The sequence below is a fragment of the Protopterus annectens genome, chromosome 8.part0 (assembly GCF_019279795.1).
Source record: "Protopterus annectens isolate FY-2018-M chromosome 8.part0, PAN1.0, whole genome shotgun sequence".
Classification (NCBI taxonomy): domain Eukaryota; kingdom Metazoa; phylum Chordata; order Ceratodontiformes; family Protopteridae; genus Protopterus; species Protopterus annectens.
The window spans coordinates 1,340,279,242-1,340,299,508 of NC_056741.1; the positions used below are offsets into that span (position 1 = coordinate 1,340,279,242).

The 20,267-nt window shown below is 39.9% G+C and overlaps 1 protein-coding gene across 1 annotated transcript in view; it reads right to left on the reverse strand.

The window, feature by feature from the left end:
* The window catches only part of LOC122808480 (zinc finger protein 91-like), a 1,038,194-nt gene that overhangs the window by 526,111 nt on the left and 491,816 nt on the right, over positions 1-20,267 (reverse strand). The window contains exon 2 of the mRNA XM_044079437.1: positions 19,575-19,680. Coding sequence (XP_043935372.1) covers positions 19,575-19,680 — 106 coding nt within the window. The remainder of the gene's footprint in view (positions 1-19,574; positions 19,681-20,267) is intronic.

Sequence of the window (20,267 nt, forward strand, 5' to 3'; positions counted from 1 at the left end):
CGTCGTTGGTTTTGGACCTCGGTTGCCTGTCTTTTTCTTTGTGTTTTTTGTGTACTCCGGTAGTCGGATGGCTATCCGACAACATTGTATAATTAAATCTGCGTCCAAAATAGCTTAGTACAAAATCGTACCGACGCTTAATACTACGTTGGTTACATCTAGCACAAAACCAACAACTTGAAACGTCATGGTCAGGGCCTAGGCAAGGAATACAGTAAGAATTAAAGTCCTTATGAGATATTTGCTTCCCACAAGAAATACAATTATTAACTTTTTCTGACATCGGTCTGGAGCAAGAAAAAAGTTTCCCCAATGGGGTACTTGGCTTTTAATGAAGACTTCGGATCTGAAACTCGAACAAGAAAATCTCAGAAGTCGGCCGACCGGCACTTGCAAACTGCTTCTGCTTCGGGCACCGCATGGCAAGAAAGACTGAAGAAAATGGCGTTGGCTGCATCTTTTATACCCCTGACGACCTGACGTCAGGGAAGGGGCGACAGCAACCGACGCAGGACCCAAGACTTTGGAATTCAGGCTGACTGAGGGCAACCTGCCAGCAGGATTACCCAAATGTAATGACTGTAACAGTGAAACACGAAGAACATCAACCTTGTACCATGTATAAAAATTGTGAACAATGGCCTTCCAAATGCTTTGAGCTGACAGATTTCTAAAAAGAGCAGGTGCAGCAGCTGATGCCCTGACTGACTGGGTGTTGACCAGCATGTGCAGAGTCCCACATTGGTGACCACAACAAAATAAAATGTAGCTGTGTGGATAAGGTCTGTTTACACACTAGTCTATCTTGCTTTCCTGGCCTAAAGGATACAAGTGGCTACATACAACAGCACTTCTGAAACAAAGGCTACTTGTACATACTACACCCTGGGTCCAAATGTTAGATTGAAAATCTCTTACATTTTTCCAGGTATTATTTCCTTGGGTTTCCTGAATTTGCATGTATCACTTTGGTGGAGAAGCTGTCCCAGTGAGGGATTAGGTTTGTATCTTTCAACAGTTAGCCTAATTTTGTTTTTACTTTTTGTTAGATTTGGATACCCCACAGCCTTCCATTCTTCAGTTCATAATACATAGTGTGTTAACAGCTACAAGGGTTCCCAATTGCTCTTCTGAACCAAGTGGAAGAACCAAGGCTAGCAAATGAAGTAGGTCTTTTCTTCCATTATCTTTAGTAGCAACTGTGACAAGAGAAGAAAAAGGGCAAACATAAAGCAGTCCCCTGTCCCCACACCACTGAGAATGCATTCACTGCACAAGCCCTCCTGCATGGCTACCTGAAGCAAAATTTTTTGAGTTGATGATTGTGAGGGAGACAACAGATGGAATATCTGTCTAACTTTTACTCATGAAAGTTGGGGGAACATCTGCTCAGCAGCTCTTCCAAAGAGTGAAGGACTAAGAAGAGAAGGCTTGTAGATGCAGACCCTTCTGTGTGGCCATTTCCCAGGTTACCACAGTTTGTCAGCAAAGCTGACAGGACTGTGTCATTCCTTGTTTGCTTGAAGTATTACACTACAGTGGAGCTTTCTATTACTGCCCTCCAGAGACCCCTGGTATCCATCTTAATATGAACGGTAGGGATCAAAGTTAGCATCTACTTGGCATTGATATACTTTCCTCATTCCTGTCAGATCCACCTGCCTTGAGTTTCCAGACAGTTTATATAAGCTGCCACCCCAAGAAAAATCTGAGGCAACTATTGCCAGGATTTGAGAACCCTACAGAGCTATGCATTTTACTCCCAGATTGGGATGCACCTGCTCATTCCAAGACCTTATCTCTCATTAGATAGGGTTTACTGAATTAAATGCTTGCATCAATCCCACTTACTGACACTGGTTCTTTATTCATTATCTGATGGTTTTCACTGGTGCAATACCAACTATTGCTTAATACTCATGGTTCTTTGAATTTTACAAGCCTGTCTTTTTGTTTACTTCTTTTCCACCCTGGATGGGTCACTGCCAAGGCACAAGTAGAGTAATGTTTACTTTTTGGAAGTTGTCATTATTCATTCAAGGGTCTGAATCCTGTTTTACAAATGCATGGAATTAACTATTACTACAGATCTCAGATTAGGTTAAACCATTTATTTTAAGTGAGAAAGACTCATTTAAATGAGGCAGAGAACAGTGTGTGTGTGTGTGTGTGTGGTGAGAGTTTGGGGGAGCACTGTCAATATTAGGAGTGGGCTTCCTGGCTAGGGGCACAGCCACTTCCCCAACTCCTATCACCTCTCTACTGCTTTTTTTTCCCCAAAGGCCATTCTTTGAACTGCTTCACACTACATATGTAAAAAGGGCTACAGGTTCAGAAGGATAGTTCCTAATGCATTTCAGAATAAAAGGATGAAATTACTATTTTACTATTGCACGTGTGCCCCTCGTCCTTTTTCCTCTAATTACATTAATAAATTTCTTGAACATGAAGGGGACCCAACCAAAACAGAACATGAAGAAGACTTAACTTCTTGCATGAGCTAAATTACAAGCTAGGACTGAGTTATCACTGGGCTTAGAGCTAGAAGCATTTACAGCATCACACCCACATTTCCTTGTATGCCTACCACTTTTTATGGCATTTTGGCACAGCCTATGCAATTTTGTTTTACTGTTTCATCATGCACTGCCACTATGTCCTCCATCTAAATAAAATCAGACTGGTAACAGAGTACAGTCTAAACATTAAGTGCCCTAATGCCCAGGATGAATGACATATTACCCCCCCCCCCCCCAAAAAAAAAAAAAAGATTGGTAATTCTACTTTCTCTTTCATAAGGAACCGTGCTAATGGCTAAAATTAAAATCACCCCTTCCCCTCATCAACTGCAATCACAGCTCTTTCCTACCCATTGAAAATGCTCCCTCATCAATTTGAGAGTCTCCCTCAAAGGATCATTTGTAGGGGAAACCAGACAAAAGGGGCTCCTCTTCATCAGTGATGTATAAGAGGTGTACAGCTGTCCAAAGCAAGCTAGTTCCTTCTCCTTGTTGAGCACAGAGACAGACATCCAATCCCAAGCCAAGTTCCCCCTGCCTCTTCACCAGCAGAGTAGTGTCCAAGATGGAAAGCTCCACAGAAGGGGAAAGAAGTGAACACATGCTTTGTCAGGCTGTGACATACTTCGCAGCAAAGCATTTATAGACAAAAAGGGCCATGACTAGAGTGTTATGCTTCATTGAGGCTGGAGCCTCAGACACTGGTGTCTGTCTCAATGAACAGAGAACTGAAGGTCAGCAAGGCTGATGTTTTATAAAAACTGCCATCACCAAAGGCCCTGTCTTTGCTACAACTAACTTCTGAATGGATTAAGGATAACTACAGTTGCAGAGTACTCCCTAGTGGTAAGAATGACATGCTTATTCCCTGCAGGCATCTGGGGACCAATGTCCAGCTGTGATCCAGCAATCACGATGAGGCTTGATTGAGCTGTAAGACTGAAGTTCTCCAGTGGGGCATTCTTAGGTATGGCTGCACAAGAAACATACATGTGCTCAGGCCTTCATGGGATGGTGGGACTGAAAAATTATATGACGTCTTCTGTTGGTTTCTTGCTGTTACTTGCATTTACATGCAAGCATAATATATTTAACTACTTATTGTGATTAACTAGTCTTATTACTGTATTGTACTAAGTGCAATAAATACACCGAGACAACTGCTTCAGTTAATACGCATTTTTACTATTACATTTTCCTTTTGGATCTACAAGCATGCAACACAGATGATGTCAGCTCAATATAGCAAATTCCCAAAACTTGTTTACTGTTACACTCATATTTATTCTCAGAGTCTGATATATAACAGTTATTTCTTTGTATAACAGTTTTCATTAGTTCCCTTGTCCTTGGTACTTTGTAGTTTGATGATCCATGGAAACTCAGTCTTGCATTATCTGAAACGTGGTGTTCCAGCACTATCTGAAACTTGATGTTACATCTCTTTACTTCGTTGATGTCCTTCCAGCTGCCATCTGTGCAGTTATTTTTACAGACTGTGTTTCTCAATAACATACTCCTTTGCATGGATGCTAAAATCTAACTAAGCTATGCCAGCACACTTACTACTACTTATTTTTCAGCATTTTATACTATTTCTAAATTAACCCTTTATATTTCATATCATTCTTGCAGCTTTTTCTTCAAGCTAATAATCATGCTAACAACCATTTAGATGGAGACAAAATACTATTTTCTTTCAGTTCCTGTTATTTTATTACTTTGAGGAATGGACTAAGCTTCAGTTAAAGAAAAGACTGCATTTGTTTCATCAGCATTGCTATTTACAGCATTTATCACTTTGCTCATTTTACAATTATAACTTGTTGAGTTATTGCAACTCTTTGTAACCTGCAGCATATAAATCAATTTCAAACTGTCATTATTATTATTACCCCTAAAACTACCAACACAGGATGTATTAACCAATTTAGCAATTTGGTCCCAGATGATGACTATTTTGTGAATATATCCTACCAATTATGGGCAGTGTTAGCAACACTAAACCCACATATGTGGTGGCCCTTAACAGTAACCTGCCCATCAACAAGGACCTCTGAAGCTGAAATGCAAACAAACACCAATCACAACCAAAGTGTCACATAGCTCACAACACCAGTGTGCCACCCAACAACAGCCCCTAAGGCAAGACAACGTACCCAACACTTTAGTCATAGGTGACTCTATAGTCAGGCACACTGATGTCCCACTCATCAGGCTGAACAAGGAGAAAATTACAGTCAGCTGCCTGTCGGGTGCCAGGATCCGCCACATAACGCATGCACTCAAGTCACTTCACAACAAGTACAAATATGACTCTGTCATTGTCCATGTTGGAGTGAATGACTTGAGACGTACCTCCATGGACTACATGAAAAGAGACATGGAAGAGCTCTCGGATCATGTGGCCCAGGCAGGTATGACCCTAGCCCTGAGTAGCATCCTGCCTTCGCCCAGAATGATACCAAAGTATAAGGACAAAATGATTGACTTCAACAATTGGCTAAACTTCTGGTGTCATTCAAAGGGGATCCAGTATCTGCCTGCCTGGGACGACATGATCGACAGACCACGATGCTTTGCCAGAGATGGTCTGCACCTGTCGCCCCTGGGATTCAGGTTACTGGCTAAGACTCTTGCCACCCCTATAATGCCTTTTTTAGGCAAAGATCAAAGGACAAAACCACCACTGTAACAGGTACAAGCATGCAAAATCTGAAGGTAATGCTACTCAATGCTAGAAGTCCAAACTTCAAAATGCACTCTCTCGAGGCACTCCTAAAAATGGAGAGCATCGATATCTGTGCAGTAACTGAGACCTGGCTCAAGGCTCCAGATGGCACGCCTGCAATACCAGGCTACAACTCTTACCACACTTTTCAGCCACCAAACCAGGACCGAAACACTAAAGGTGGAGGAGTGTCCATATTCACGAAGGATATTCACAACACCAGGCTAGTTGCCCAACATAATGCGTCTGAAATTCTCCAGGTGCAACTAACACTAGGTAAGACTGCAATCCAAATTGTAGCTTGCTACAGATCATCTACCATGCCCCATGATTCTCACTACATCTTTCTAAACATACTGGAAAATATTAAGATACAACCAAACACCCTAATACTGGGTGATTTCAACTACCCTGCCATTAACTGGGAAAACTACTCGTGTACCAACACCTTTGCCCAACGGTTCTTGGAATTCATAAATTCCATTGCCCTGGATCAACTAATCCTTAGTCCCACCAGGGGCTCCAATATCCTAGACCTGGTCATTACCAACATGGGAAATCGATGCTCCACACCTATGGTCACCCCCTCGTTGGTCAGGTCTGACCATAAGCTAATCACCCTTGACATCCACATCCCACCCCCACCCCCCAGTAAGGAAACATCTGTAAAAAAAACTTCTCCAAAGCCAACTTCATGCTACTCAAGTCAGAAGTGACAAACTTCATGACACCCATGCAGATGGGAACTGAAAGTTAGACTGCTGAATCCTACACATTAACGCACTGTATGAACACATCCACTCGTGCATGAATCGTGCCATCCCCAATAGAACCAAGATGCTCTCCTCCCAAAAAAGTAAGCCAATCTGGTGGTCCCTTGACATAAACAAACTTTACAACAAAAGGAAGAAACTGTTGCAGAAAAGACGAAAATCCCAGGATGCAAAAAACTCCCTTACCAGCCTCAGTAAGAAGCTGAGATCCCTCATAAAAACCTCCAAAGCTAGTTACGAAAATAAAGGCCGATAGCCTAGTACAAACCTATGAACCTATGTTTTTGTCTTTTTCTATTAACACAGGGTTATTTGAAACCACACATATAAACTGTGATGCCACTTAAACATTTTGAAATTTGAAGGCAATACCGTTCATTTACACAACATTCTGTTCAATTTACAAATTTAGATACATTAGTAGTAAATTATAATCTGTCTATCAAAGATACTTGGAATGACTTACTTCCTATTGTGCTTGTAAATGTACAATTTGTGAGGTATCCTGTTTTACTAGTCTTCATACCAAGCTGTTTTAAATCTGCATTCGGTATCTTTAGTACAAGTGGAAGGTACTTTTACCATTTGATCTGTATGAAATATTGGCCTATTACCCAAAATGATAAGTATTTTAACCCATGGTCCTTTTCTTGTATTACTGTGTTGTTTATACAAATACCCTTTTCCCCCTGTTGAGTTTATTCTTATTTTTGTGCTACTGTCTACACACTGTGACATTTTTGCACGATGTCTTCTCTTGTCAGAACTGTTACATTTTTGAGGTAATGTACAGCATGTAATAGAGATAAGGAGCTGTTTACTGAAATGTTTGCCAGTCTTTTACTCTTTCTCTACTTTTATGCATGCCTGACCTTTGTTTAGCTAACCATGCTGTTACATTTGTGTTAAATGTTATTTTTCCAAATGCACATGCTGTATGCTTTTTACAACTGAAATTGTCTTGTGTTCTATTTTGTGTAGCATTTCTAACTAAGTTTTATTTGTGAAATATTGTAATTCCCTCTGTTTTGATGTTTAGAATGATGCAAATGAAATGCAGATGTCTGTGCTGAATGCTGCATGCCTTGTCTCGCAGCTGCATTTTTATCTATAGTCCTTGAAGCATGTTTCAGACACTGAACATTCAGCTTGTCTCAAGCTGTACCAGAATATATGTATGCTAGCAAACAGCTTTATTTGTCTAACAGTTTTCCTTTGTTCCCTTTCCTTGGTTCTTTGCAGTTTGATGATCCATGGAAACTCAGTCTTGCATTATCTGAAACGTGATGTTCCAGCACTATCTGAAACTTGACATTGATGTCCTTCCAGCTGCCATCTGTGCAGTTATTTTTACAGTCTGTGTTTCTCAATAACATACTCCTTTACATGGATGATAAAATCTAAGTAAGCTATGCCAGCACACTTACTACTACTTATTTTTCAGCATTTTATACTATTTCTAAATTAACCCTTTATAGTTCATATCATTCTTGCAGCTTTTTACTCAAGCTAATTATCATGCTAACAACAGTTTAAATGGATAACTGAAATGCACGGAATCCCCAATAAGTACTCGCTCATCTTAGTACAACAATAGGAAGAACACACTTCGTTCGTTCGTTAAAATTCAGCTGTTTAATGCCCAAAACAGAATAAAAGTAGTAAATACATCCAACGAATTCACTTTGAAGCCAAAGTATTCAATAATCCATGAAAATAAAGAACATAGGTTAAGTGCTTTCACCCGATAATCGGGCTTCTTCAGAACACTGTATACCAAAGTAATACGCCTTAAATAAATTTTTTGGCGCCAAAAATGTTTCAAAAAATTAAAGGGACAATGCCCTAAAGTTGTGTTTACCAAAGATGTTTCCAATAGCTTTTTTTACCTAAGCATTCGCTATAAAGTGCAAAATATTCTTGAAAGTGTGCTCAAGTCTGAATGACTGTCAGAGCCACGACAAGTATATTGCGTGGTAAGCATTTAATTTACATCTTATACCTTCGATGATGCAAATAACATCTTACCAACTTTTCAAAAACATCTCATAACAGTGATCTGTCAATTATTAATAATAAAATATACTGAAAGCATTACCACTAACATTAAATATATTTCTAAAATAATGTATATGTATATAAATTTTTTTAAAAATAAGTTGTTAATAAAAAACTTGATAAAACTGTTGCGCTTTTAAATATGAGCTAATCTTTTGTTATTTTGTTATTATGAACCTTATCTGCTTATTCTCCTAAAATTAATAGGTGGATGCATCCTCTTGATGTTTACTTCATGGCTTAGTGGTAAATCACTTTGGCTATGGTGTGCAGTGTCCTGGGTTCAAGCCTTACAGAGGCTGTTTATTGGGTTGGAAGGGTGGCCTAATGGTTAAGGTGTTTGCCTTACAAACACAAGGTGCAGGGTTTGAGTCTCACAAGGGATAATTAGCTAAGCTTAAAATGGCTCGAAAGGGCAGTTAGCTTAGTACTAACCTATGAACCTATAATGAACTTAACTTATATAAAGTATTGCTGGTGGCTACTGCCCATTTGTATTCTATTACGCACCAGTAATATAACCTAAAAATTCATTCTATCACTATTCCTACATATATATAAAGTATATAAAGTGTATCAAATATTAAAATATTAAAAGTGTTGGTTATACATTCTGCATTTATGAACATAATTACAAAATTAGGAAGAAGGATTCAACCAATGCATTGTCAAGACACGCAGAAACTAAGGGACATACTAAAGGATTTAAATTTGCAGTAATTGACACTATCAAATTTGATCCCAGAGGGGGTGATATCAAAACACACCTGTATGGTGGCAAATCTATTTGGATGCTACCACCATACCTGGATTAAATGACAGTATTTCATTAAAATCAATTTTAACACATTAATTTTCAATGAAAACTATTTAGCTTATTTTTTATTGGATTATATATATTTATATTAGGTAAGACCAATTTTCAATTATTTGAACTATAGATATATTGTAATCAGGATTAATAAATTTTGTTTATATTTTATGCATAATATTATTTAAGTTATTGAGTAATTATTATCATTATATTTATTTAGTAGGACAGTTATCCCTTTGTAGGATTTACAATTCCTTAATTTTAAAGGAGAATATAAATTGTAGTACAATATGTTATACAAAACATATTTAAAAGTGATCTGTGTATGGTTATTATTTTAGCATACATTCGTTCTTCGTTTGAACCCAGGTCATCTGACATAGTGTTCAATTGACACAGTTTAACTATAGGTATGATATTATATAATTGGGAGTTATATTAATTAAACATCTACTATGATAAGCGATATAGGACGAATGTATAACCAACACTTTTAATATTTAAATATTTGATACACTTTATATACTCTATATATTATATATATGTAGGAATAGTGATAGAATGAATTTTTAGGTTATATTACTGGTGCGTAATAGAATACAAATGGGCAGTAGCCACCAGCAATACTTTGTATAAGTTAAGTAAACATCAAGAGGATGCATCCACCTGATAATTTTAGGAGAATAAGCAGATAAGGTTCATAATAACAAAATAACAAAAGATTAGCGTATATTTAAAAGCGCAACAGTTTTATCAAGTTTTTTATTAACAACTTATTTTTAAAAAAATTTATATACATATACATTATTTTAGAAATATATTTAATGTTAGTGGTAATGCTTTCAGTATATTTTATTATTAATAATTGACAGATCACTGTTATGAGATGTTTTTGAAAAGTTGGTAAGATGTTATTTGCATCATTGAAGGTATAAGATGTAAATTAAATGTTTACCATGCAATATACATGTTGTGGCTCTGACAGTCATTCTGACTTGAGCACACTTTCAAGAATATTTTGCACTTATAGCGAATGCTTAGGTAAAAAAAGCTATTGGAAACATCTTTGGTAAACACAACTATAGGGCATTGTCCCTTTAATTTTTTGAAACATTTTTGGCGCCAAAAAATTTATTTAAGGCGTATTACTTTGGTATACAGTGTTCTGAAGAAGCCCAATTATCGGGTGAAAGCGCTTAACCTATGTTCTTTATTTTCATGGATTATTGAATACTTTGGCTTCAAAGTGAATTCATTGGATGTATTTATTACTTTTATTTTGTTTTGGGCATTAAACAGCTGAATTTTAACGAACGAACGAAGTGTGTTCTTCCTATTGTTGTACTAAGGTGAGCGAGTACTTATTGGGGATTCCGTGCAATTCAGTTATCAGTACTTCTTCTTGGAACAGTTTAAATGGAGACAGAATACTATTTTCTTTCAGGGACAAAAACAACAAAATGAGTCTTTCTGTGCTAACTTCTTACACTTTTCTGTTTTTTTTTTCCCTATGGCATTTGTCCTTATGCTCCTTAGTTGCATCATTGGTGAAAGGCTCCACTGAGAGGAAAGGGTCACAACTCTTGGCTCATGAAAGGGTATAACAGAATCACAGAGCAGGCAACATTTAAAACAAAAGGGCAGCACAGAGTTGTGATTTGAGAAAAATCAGGTAGAATACATGAGCTGAATGAATCTGTGAGAGCTAATATTTAGTATCCTTACTACAAAGGCCAAATACCTCCTCCTGCTGCTACTGCATTAGAAAAAGCAAGCCCTGTTAGAATTAGTTATCTTGGAACATACAAAAGTCTGTAGGAAAACAAAGATTTCAACCAATAAAACGTTAATAAATATAATAGCATTCACCATAGTTCAGAGATTACATATAATTTCAGCCCAGAACACAGCACCACCATAAGAGAAAGTTAAAAGGCATTACAATGCAGAGGAAGCAAGAAAAATCAAAAAAAAGCTGTAACCTGGAGTTCTTAGCCTTGCTGGACTTTCTTTTCTCTTGCTTAGGGTAAAAAAGCCATGACTGGCTGTGTAAAGTCATCTCAATTTAGGTGACTGAGAATGAAGAAGTCATTGGAGAGAATACATTATTGCACTTCTCCTTCAGTCTTTTGAAGTCATCTTCACCTTCAGTAAGGGGTCCAAAGAGGAACTGTTTATCCATGGATGCATTTAGGAGTTCTGAATTCACACCTTCTGGTAGGGGATGTGTCTTCAGCCAAGCATGTCTATGCAGAAAGTACAGTTGTGTACACTTACCATAAATGTAGATGTTTGAGTGTATTCACTGTTGCAGTCATCACATTTGGGTTATCTGCCTGCAGGTGGCCCTCAGCCGGCCTGAATACCAGAGTCTTCGGATTTCTTTCTTTTTTTTTTTTTTTTTTTTTTTATCATTTCAGATTCTTTATCACTCATTTATATTTTATTTCATTAATACGGAACATGTAAGAAACATTTTATAGTTGTAATTATGCCTACTAACATTTGATTTGCCATTAGAAATCAGCTGATGGTTGTTCTTTACATATTTTTTTTTTTTTACATCCTCTTTATTAGTTTTTGACAAATCATTTACATACATAACAGCAGGCTCATAAACATAAGTACACACTACACACTAAAAACAACTATATACAAATCTCATCTATATTTAACTAAAATGATTTCATATCTTTTACTTAATATCATGCCAGAATATAATCTAAAATCAATTTCCAAGAATCCTTCTGTGAGGGTTTTTGCTACATGGAATACCATAGATATTTGTGCACAAGTATTTGCTTTCTAGCTACTTGTCTAAAGCCTTCCCATGACAGTGTAGTCCTGTTTTTCCAGTTTAATGTGATGTAATATTTCATTAACATAAATATCGTTATTATAAGATGTATATGTTTCATTCAATTCTGCCCTTCGCAAAAGGCAGATATCATTCACATTTTTTGGAGCTGTAAATGCTCATACAAGCTTTGGTGTGCCTTAAGGGTCAAATTAGAAAAAATGGGATATGAAAAAACAACTCTATCTTGGAAATTTGCTCTCTTACATATTCCCCCAACAGGATTTAGAGTCTTCGGATTTCTGTGTCGGATGCTGTCGCTTCTTCCATGATGTCAGGTCGTCAGGGGTATAAAACATGCAGAAGACGCCATTACATCACTTTTTCTTGCCCCAGATATCAGGTGCCCCCACAATAGGAAGCAATTATATGGAATGGAACACCTCCAGCAAAAAGCAAATACACATGATATAATGTATGCCAAACAAGAAGGAAAGGTAAAAGTCAAGAGAAGACAGGGGGCTGGAGGGAGTGTAACCAGAACTGCAACAGTGAATACACTCGAACATCTACACTTATGGTAAGTGTATACAACTGTACTATGTTCTTCATGTTTCACTGTTGCAGTCATCACATTTGGGTTGATTCACAAAGCTAAGGAAGGGTGGAGGTAGGTAAGAGCATTAGGGCTAGCAATCAGGCCCTGTAAGACTGCTGTGGCAAATCCAGCTCTGGATTTAGAAAAGAGAGGTAGGCGTTAATGTTTGGTAAAAGTATGTACAGAGCTCCAGGTAGCAGCTTCCAGGATGTCCCTGGTAGGGACTCCTCTGAGAAATGCCATAGAAGTAGATGCAGCCCTGGTGGAATGTGATCTTATCCCCTGTGGGGTAGGTTTGCCATGGTGCTTGTAGCAGAAATGGATGCAATGGGCTATCCATTTGGAAATGGTTTGCTTTGAAATGGCCTTCCCCTCTGCCCCTGCAGCAAAGCTAACAAGCAGCTGGTCAGATTTTCTGACAGGCTTAGTCTTGTCCAAATAGAATCTAAGCTGTCTGTGCACATCCAGAGAATGCAGTATCCTTTCCTCTTTATTTTGAGGATTAGGGAAAAAAGTAGGCAAATGAATGGACTGGTTTAGAGCCACACAAGACACAACCTTAGGCATAAAGGATGGATTAATCCTGAGGGAAACCCTGTACGCATGGAAGATAATGAAGGGTTCCACTACCATGACGGCCTGCAGTTCGGACACTCTTCTTACTGAAGTGATGGCCAGAAGTAAGGCTGTTTTCCAAGAAAGGAATTTCAACTCTGCTGTAGCAGCTGGTTCAAAGGCGGGAAGAGTGCGTTTTTCCAATACAAAGTTAAGGTCCCAGCCTGGAGTGGGAGCTCTCCTGGGGGGTCTTAAATTTTTGGCCCCTCTAAGGAATTGTTTTAGCAGAGGATGAGAGAAGAGGGGTGGCTCAGTATTATAATGTGCTGAGATGGCAGAGGCATGAATCTTAATTGAAGTGAAAGATAAGCCCTTGTGGAGCATTTCTGTTAAATAATCCAGAATATGAGGTAAGCTGGGCACCACTGTGCCCATCCCCTGAGCCTGGCTCCAGGAAAGTATAGTTGTGTACACTTACCATAAATGTAGATGTTCGAGTGTATTCACTGTTGCAGTCATTACATTTGGATTATCTATATATGTCCCTTCTTCCATGACATCAGGTCATCAGGGGGTATAAAACATGCAGCCAACGCCATTACATCAGTTTTTCTTGCCCCAGATGTCAGGTGCACCCCTAATGGGAAGTAATTAGAACTATAAATACAAGGATATACCTCCAACAAAAAAGCAAATACACCAAAAAGCTTTTTGAGCATGGTAAGGAAGAGTAGAGGTATAGCCAAAAGAAGAAAGGGGGCTGGGGGGAGGGTAACCAGGACTGCAACAGTGAATACACTCGAACATCAACATTTATGGTAAGTGTACACAACTGTACTATGTTCTTCATGTTTCACTGTTGCAGTCATTACATTTGGGTAGATTCCCAAAGCTAAGGTTGGGAGGAGGAATTTAAACAGAATTAGGACCAGCTATAAGTCCCTGCAAGACTGCAGTGGCAAAGCCAGCTCTGGTTTTAGAGAAAATTGGCAAATAATAATGCTTGGTGAAAGTATGTACAGAATATCAGGTAGCAGTTTCTAGGATGTCCCTTGTAGGGACGCCCCTGAGAAAGGCTGTAGAGGTAGATGCAGCCCTGGTTGAATGGGGTCTGATGCCCTGTGGGATAGGTTTTCCATGGTGCTTACAGCAGAAATGAATGCAGTGGCCTATCCATTTTGAAATGGTTTGCTTTGAAATAGCTTTCCCCTCTGTCCCTGCAGCAAATGCCACCAGCAGTTGTTCAGATTTCCTTTGAGGTTTAGTCCTATCCTAGTAGAATATAAGTTGTCTATGCACATCTAAGGAGTGCAGTATCCATTCCCCTTTGTTCTGTGGGTTAGGAAAGAAGGTAGGCAAATGAATGGACCGATTAAGAGCCACACTGGATACCACCTTGGGCATGAAGGAGGGATTGGTTCTGAGGGACATCCTGTCCGCATGAAAGATGATGAAAGGCTCCATTGCCATAACGGCCTGTAATTCAGACACCCTTCTTGCAGAAGTGATTGGTAAAAGGAAAGTTTTTTTTCAGGAAAGGAATTTTAAATCTGTAGTAGCAGCTGGCTCGAAAGGAGGGAGAGTGAGTTACTAAGACAAAGTTAAGGTCCCAGGCTGGAGTAGGAACTCTCCTGGGTGGCCTTAAATTTTTGGCCCCTCTGAGGAACTGCTTGAGCAGTGGGTGAGAGAAGAGGGGAGGCTCTGTGCTATAATGAGCTGAAATGGCTGAGGCGTGAATTTTGATAGAGGAAAAGGACAAGCCCTTATGAAGCATCTCAGTCAAGTATTGTAGAATCTGAGGTAAATTGGGCACTGCTGCGCTCATCCCTTGAGATTGGTTCCAGGCACAAAATCCTTTCCATTTTGCAGCATAAGCTTTTCTAGTACTAGGCCTCCTTGCCTCTAAAATTATATCCGTCACTGATTTATTGAGGGGTGATAAAGTAGAGATTAGGTAATTAGCCAGGCTGCTAGTTTTAGGGTTTGCAGCTGAGGGTGCAGAATCTGGTTCTCCTGCTGAGACAACAGGGAAGGAGTCTGAGCCAGGGGCCAAGCATGACACACTGCGCAAGAGAGGGTACCAATGTTGGCATGGCCAGTCTGGTGCAATTAAAATCGTCCTTGGCTTGTCCTGTTTGATCTTTATTAGTACCTTTTAGAGCAGAGGCAGAGGAGGAAAGGCATAAACTGATAGGTTTTTCCAGCTAAAGGATAGAGCATCCACTTTCCAAGCTAGCTTGTGGGGAATCCTTGTGCAAAATTTGGCCAATTGATGGTTCTGGGGTGAGGCAAACAGGTCTATATCTGGGCTCCCCCATTTGCTTGTCAACATGTTGAAAATCCTTGGTTCCAGTTTCCACTCATGTGGGTCCATGAGGTTTCTGCTTAGTCCATCTGCCAGTGTATTTAGTTTTCCTGGCAGGAACTGAGCTTGTAGATTCACTTGGTAGCTCAAGGCTGTTCCACAATGTCATGGCTAGTCTGTAGAGGGGGTATGAATGGGTACCCCCCTGCTTATGTACCACATGACAGTGGTGTTGTCCGTCTTTACCATTAGTTGTCCTGGAAGAATGCGATCCTTGAAGGCTGTCAGAGCATTCTGTACAGCTAACATTTCTTTTTGATTGATATGCAGGTGCATTTGACTTGGGTTCCATTTGCCCTGAATGCACTTCCCTGCCAGGTGAACCCCTCATGCATAGTCTGATCTGTCTGTTGTTAGGGCTTGGTCAGCAGGGGGTAGAGTGAATGTTAGTCCCTTGTTTTGGTGGCAGGCCTCTGCCCACCAAAGGAACTCTAACTGTAGGCAAGGTATGATAGGAATCATTGCTTCTAGATCCTGAGAATGTTGACACCACAGGCTTTTTAGATACCATTGTAGTTTCTTCATATGCAGTCTTGCATATGGAATTAGTAGAATGCAGGAGGCCATGAACCCCAAGGCTTGCAGTATTTGCCTTGCAGATAGCAGGGTTTTTGTGGCCATTAGTTTGAAGTAAGTAATCAAATGAATTTGTTTCTGTGGCGTGAGGAAAGCCATCTGGGAAGTTGTGTTCAAGCTTGCTCCCAGGAATATAATTTGTTGACAGGGTACCAGGTGTGATTTCTTTTCGTTTATGGTGTAACCCAGACACGTCAGCACCCTTTGAACAAAGGTCAGATGATTCAAAAGTATGTCCTGGCTTTCTGCCTGAATTAGACAATCGTCCAGGTATGGGTATATCTGAATATTTCTTTGCTTGCAAAATGCAATGACTGGAGCTAGGCACTTTGGGAATACCCTGGGTGCAGTAGATAAGCCAAAGGGCAGTGCAGAGAACTGATAGTGCATGTAGCCTGCTTTGAAGTGTAGGTATCTTCTGCAAGACTCCCTGATAGGGATGTGCAGGTATGCTTCTTTTAAGTCTAGTGTTGCCAACCATGCAACTTTGCCTAGCATAGGAAGCAGCTGGTGAAGAGTCAGCATTTTGAATTTTGGAATCACCAGAAAGGTGTTTAGAGTAGAAAGGTCCAGGATAGGACGCCATGTATTGCCTTTTCTGGGTACCAGGAAAAGTCCTGAATAGAAACCTTGTCCCTTTTCCTCTTCTGGTACCAACTGAATAGCCCCCATGCTTAAGAGAGAGAGGACTTGATTTTGGGCCTCTGCCCACTGATTTGGGGGTAGATCTGGCCACTCGATTGGTGTTGGTAACGTGTGGAAGTGAAATCTGTATCCTTGGGACACTGTATTTAAAACCCATTTGTCCTGGGTAATGAGTTCCCAGTTTTTGGCTTGCAGACCAATCTTTCTGCCTAAAGGAGCATTCAGTTGGAAAGTGCTTGGAAGTTTTAAAGGCATGTAATTGAGACAGTTTTCCATAGAGGGGAGTCTTACTACCCCCAGATTTGGATGCGGAAACCCCCCACTGCTTAGTCTTGTGTGTCCCCTGGGACTGAAACCTGGGGTTTCTGCTGTGTCTGGGTTTGGCTTGAGAAGACCTGGAAGGGGCTGGAAAGGACCACTTCTTAGAGGGCCAGTGCCTACTAAATCTAGGAGGCTGAAATTGTAAGAAATCTTTAGGAGTTTGCATAGATTTAGCTTTATCTTCCATATTTTTAAGAACTTCCTCAGCTTAGTTGCCAAACAGGCAGTCCTGATTTAAGGGAGCATACAACAGTTTAGCTTTAACATGATGAGGCAAAGATTGCTCCTTAAGCCAAGCATGCCTTCTGAGCACAGACCCAGTAACATCAGCCCTGCAAGAGGCCTCTAATGAATCAAATCCACATTGCAAAGTATGTTTTTCAACCTGTTCAGCAGAATGCATTAAATCCTGTAATTGTTTATTTTCAGCACAGTCAGGAATCAACATCATTATCTGTTTAAGCAATCCAATAACATGTTGTTGATACTTTAACATATGAAACTGGCAGTTTAAAGCCCTAATGGCCAAGGTTGCAGAAGTGTAAACCTTCTTACCCCATCTATCCAGCGCCCTGGAGTCTCTATCAGAAGGGGAAGGATTTTTAGCAGTAGAAGCCTTAATGCCCTTGGGTCCCTGTGAAATAGTCTCTGGATCCACAATAAGATTTTTAAAAAGGAACTTGTGTGAATCAGGAACCCTGTAATATCGGTCAGGTTTTCTGGGAGCAGGAGGCAAAGAATCAGGGGCCAAACTAGATTCCGAAAAGGCATCATCAACAATGTCTACTACAGAAGGTATAGCTAACGACCTACGCTGAGGCAAAAGTAAGAAATCCCTAAGCCTCTTTTTTGAATCAGAAAAATCCTGGCTTTCCCAGTGGAAATGCTCCCTTAGAGTATGTAAGGTTTCACCAAAAGAAAAATCCTCTGGAGGGGAAGCAGAGGGAATAGAGTCCTCTGCATCAGAATCCTCATAAGTAGATAAGGGCAAATCCAGATCATTAGAAAAATCAGAATCCTGGTCAGAAGATTCATAAACAACTTCAGTCCAAGGTCTCTTAGAAGGGGGAGGTTGGCTTCCCCTGATTAGAGTTATAAGATCTTCAGCCATTCTTATCATTTGTTTTTTAGGCATAGAGGCCTGAGCATGCGGCCTGGGTGTCGGTTTGTTAGGCATGGTTCAAGATTTAGACCTAAATGAAGAAGGAGGCATCGGTTTAATATGCAAGTCTGTAGGCTTGAATACACCTTCAGAAGCCAGTGCCTGCACAGCGGCTCCGGACCCATCCAAGGTAGAGACATCCGCAGGTTCCACAGTTGAAGTATCTCGCAGCATACCGGACTCCGAATGGGTCTCAGTAAAGGCCTGCAAATCAGAAGTAGCAGATATCAGGGGCTGCGAAAGCACCTCACTGAGTCCCGGCGAACTGGGGACTGGCTTAGGAGAAGCGTCATCGGCAGCTTTGGACTTAGGTGGCCTGTCTCTGTCTTTATCTTTGCGTTTTTTCAGAATCCCGGTAGTCGGATGGCTAACCGATGACATTTCAGGATAATTAAACAGAGAACCGAAATATTTAGAGGTGAAAATATATCGACAACGGATAGTGCGATGATTAAATAAAGCACAAAACCGACAGCAAGGTACGTCGTGGTCAGGCCCTAGGCAAGGAATACAGTACGAATGAAAATCTTTTGTGAGGTATTTGTTTTCCACAAGTAATGCAAATATTAACTTTTACTGACATTGGTAAGGAGCAAGAAAAAGTTTCCCCAACGGGGTACTTAGCTTTTTAGTTGAAGACTTCGGATCTGAAACTCGAAAACGAAAATTTCAGGAGTCGGCCGACCGGCACTTGTGAACTGCTTCTGCTTCGGGCACCGCTCGGCAAGAAAGACTGATGTAATGGCGTTGGCTGCATGTTTTATACCCCCTGACGACCTGACGTCACGGAAGAAGGGACAGCAACCGACGCAGGACCTAAGACTTTGTTAATCAGGCCGACTGAGGCAAACCTGCCAGCAGATTACCCAAATGTAATGACTGCAACAGTGAAACACGAAGAACATCTTCAATACCCAGTTCACTATAAGCCATTAGAATAAATTGTAAAATGCAAAGCAGAAAATAAACAATTCCTCCTATGGGCATTTACTCTTCTGGAAGGGCAGTAAAAGGCAGGACAGACAGCACTTTTGCTGCAGCATGAACTGCTTCTGCCACTGCAGTAAGAAAGATCTGAAGATGATGTCGGCCGATGCCCTTTTTATACCACCAATGTCCTGACATCTACTTGGGAAGGAGTCATCCAAAACCACTGAGGGAAGGTACAACTCTGGAAATCAGGCCTACTGTCAAGCTACATGTTGGCAGGATAGCACACTGAAAAGGAGTGCAACAGTTAATACTACAATAAACATCAGTTTAAGTAGAATAAAAAAATAGTGCTGCAGTAAACATTTTCAGTATTATTAACAACCAAACACAGCTCATTCCTTCCAGTTTCTTTACAGGTATTAGTCCTTGCAACTGAGCAAAATACATTATTAATTCTAAAGACCATCAAAAGATTAAGGCAAGGTATATGTTAACATCTAATTTAGATTTCTTACATAATATTCACTCTTGGAGCCACAAATATGCCCTGAAACTGAACTTCTGCACCCTATATCAACTTGCTACTTCTCAAGAAAGTACTTCATATTCTCATTTACAACATTTACACTACTAGTAAACTTGTAGTCCTTGTAATCAGATATGTTAATGAGTAGATTATCACTGTAATGGACTGGCCATCCTAATCCTAAATGAAGTTTGTTCTTACCTTCAGGTGCAGTACTTTGGTCAGTTTCTACCAGCCTGTCACTGAGTATTTCAATCTGCTCATCTTGTGAAGAGGCACCATCAGCTTCTTTACAGGCCTCAGCTACCTGAAAGGACAGAAGTAAACTGAATTATTCTTGCTTTATTTACTAGGTTACACTTCAACATGTATTATTTTCTGGCTATGGAGGGAAGGGATCTACCACTATTCTGTCTATTTCTTAATGCTAATGCATTTATAAATGCATTTCTCTTCTTGGATAATGGGCCTGCTTGAGTATTTTCTTGAATAAGATTAGCCATCCTTTGTTGTTAACCTGTGTAAGAGTTTTCTGCTGTTTAATATTAATGATCATTCTTTTTGTTCCAAAAAAGAAGCAGCCACCTAAAATGTTCTTAATGCAAGTATAAGCTTGATTCAAATGCAGTTAGTGCAGAAACATCTACAATTAAATAATACTCAGATCTGTATGCCATACATGCTTATGCTCTAGTGATCCATCCAGAAGGTTTTTGGCTCTGTTTGTACAGCCCCCTTCAACAGGCCATAGCCAAGGAAAGACAAGCCATCTCTCCTATCAAATGTACAGTTTATACAAATGTGTGCAACTACAAGCTAGCCCTTCTCCACAGTGCCTATTATCTGGTGTCAGTTGCTGGCATTCTCAATCTGCTTTAACACAAAATATCAACC